The 2,065-nt window shown below is 24.5% G+C and overlaps 1 protein-coding gene across 1 annotated transcript in view, besides 2 other annotated features; it reads right to left on the reverse strand.

The window, feature by feature from the left end:
* Positions 1-30: 30 nt before the first annotated feature.
* Positions 31-669: a repeat region.
* A 5-nt stretch (positions 670-674) lies between these two features.
* Positions 675-822: a sequence feature (AT_rich).
* Positions 823-869: 47 nt separating this feature from the next.
* Positions 870-2,065, reverse strand: part of EDI_162620 (heat shock protein, putative) — a gene marked incomplete at both ends in the record, with an annotated part of 2,595 nt that continues 1,399 nt past the window's right edge. Inside the window, one exon of the mRNA XM_001733348.1 lies at positions 870-2,065. This exon is cut by the window's right edge and continues 151 nt beyond it. Coding sequence (XP_001733400.1) covers positions 870-2,065 — 1,196 coding nt within the window.

A 2,065-nucleotide genomic window follows, 5' to 3' on the forward strand; every position in this document is an offset into this window, starting at 1 on the left:
TGAATAATAATCTCATTTTAACTAAATAACAATATCATTATATTAATTTAATGAATAAAATGAAATGACATTTATTAAAATGATAAAATAATAAATAATGATGTGTTATAAATGTGTATTTAATTATTTAATCATCTGATTTTAATCTGATATTAATTAAATTAAAATGGATGAGTTAATAAACAAGAACATTCATTTCTTTAAAGAAGAAATAGAAACACTTCCAAATATTCAACAATCAATTGATGATACTACTAAACATTATCAATATTATTTAGGATGTATTAAAAATGAAATATTTGAAATAAAAGCAGATGAAACATATTCAGAAGCTATTAAAAGAGGAGAAAGAATATTTGATAGGATTGATGAAACAGAAAGAAGAAGAAAACTAATAATAATAAAAAGTCAAGAAACAATAAATAAAATAGAAATAATAAAGAATCAAATGAATAAAATAATAGAAGAATGTAATAAAGATGAAGAAATAAGTAATAAAATTGTTTCAATTGAAGAAATGATATGAAAAATAAAATACTATACTAGAAGAAGAAATTAATAAAGAGAGAACACATTCCTGTGATATCTAGAGAAGAAAAGAAATTACAAAGAATATGGAATTTCAACAATTAAAACAGAAAAACAAACAAAAAGAAAGAATATAAACAATATTCTTAATTATCAATATAATAATTAAAATATCACATAGATTTCAATAATTATCATTCTTGAAAATAAATATTAATTATTGAATATGATTTTAAATTTAAAACATTCATTGTTATTGAAATGAATAGTATTTTATATTATTCTTTAATTTATCTTTCATTCAATTTTATTTACTAAATACATTCAATTAGTATTATCATTTATTTATCTGTTATTTTGACTTGAATTTTATCATTTTCATAATCTATTTGAATTTTATTCTTCTCTTTCATCATTCCACTTATTATTGATTTTGTTATTGAAGTTACTACTGTCTTTTCTATATATCTTCGCATTGGTCTTGCTCCATATGCTATTGAATATCCGGATTTAATGATTCCTTCTATTGCTGCTTCTGTCATTTCTACTTCACTTAATGGATATCTCTTTTTAATCATTTTAATCACTTCTCCCATTTGTAATTTAACTATTTCTTTTAATTCTTTCTCTGAAAGTGGTGAGAATACTGTAATATCATCTAATCTATTAAGAAACTCTGGTTTAAATGTTTTCTTTACTATTTCCATTACTGTTTCTTTAACTTTTCTACTCACTTGTCCTTCTCTTTCTACTCCTTTCATTATTATTTCACTTCCTAAATTTGATGTCATAATAACAATAGTATTCTTAAAATCAACTGTCCTTCCTCTTCCATCTGTTAATCTTCCTTCATCTAATAATTGTAATAATACATTAAATACTTGTGGATGTGCTTTTTCAATTTCATCAAATAATATTACACTATATGGTTTTCTACGAATTGCCTCTGTCAATTGTCCTCCTTCTTCATATCCTACATATCCTGGTGGTGCTCCTATTAATCTTGATACACTATGACTTTCCATATATTCACTCATATCTATTCTAACTATATTTTGTTCATCATCAAATAATTCAACTGCTAATGCTTTTGCTAATTCTGTTTTTCCTACTCCACTTGGTCCTAAAAACATAAAACTACCTGTTGGTCGTTTTTCATTTCCTAATCCTCCTCTACTTCGAATAATTGCATCACTAACTGCTGTTACTGCTTCATTTTGTCCTATTACTCGTTTATGTAGTTCTTCTTCTAATTTCATCAATCTTGTTTTCTCTGTTTGATTCATTTTAGTAACAGGAATTCCTGTCCATCTACTAACTACTTCTTCTATTTGTGTTGGTGTAACTTGTAATGATATCATTGTTGTTTCTTTATTTTGTTCCTTTAATTCTTTCATTCTTTTTTCTGCTTCTGGTATTGCATAATATTTTAAATCAGCTGCTACTTCTAAATCTTTAGTACTTTCTGCTTTATGTTTCATAGCTTCTATTTTCGTTGCAAGTTCTTTCATTTCTTCACTTCCTCCTTTTTCTTTTT

This window comes from Entamoeba dispar, genomic scaffold (assembly GCF_000209125.1).
Source record: "Entamoeba dispar SAW760 scf_1105229460909 genomic scaffold, whole genome shotgun sequence".
Lineage (NCBI taxonomy): Eukaryota > Evosea > Mastigamoebida > Endamoebidae > Entamoeba > Entamoeba dispar.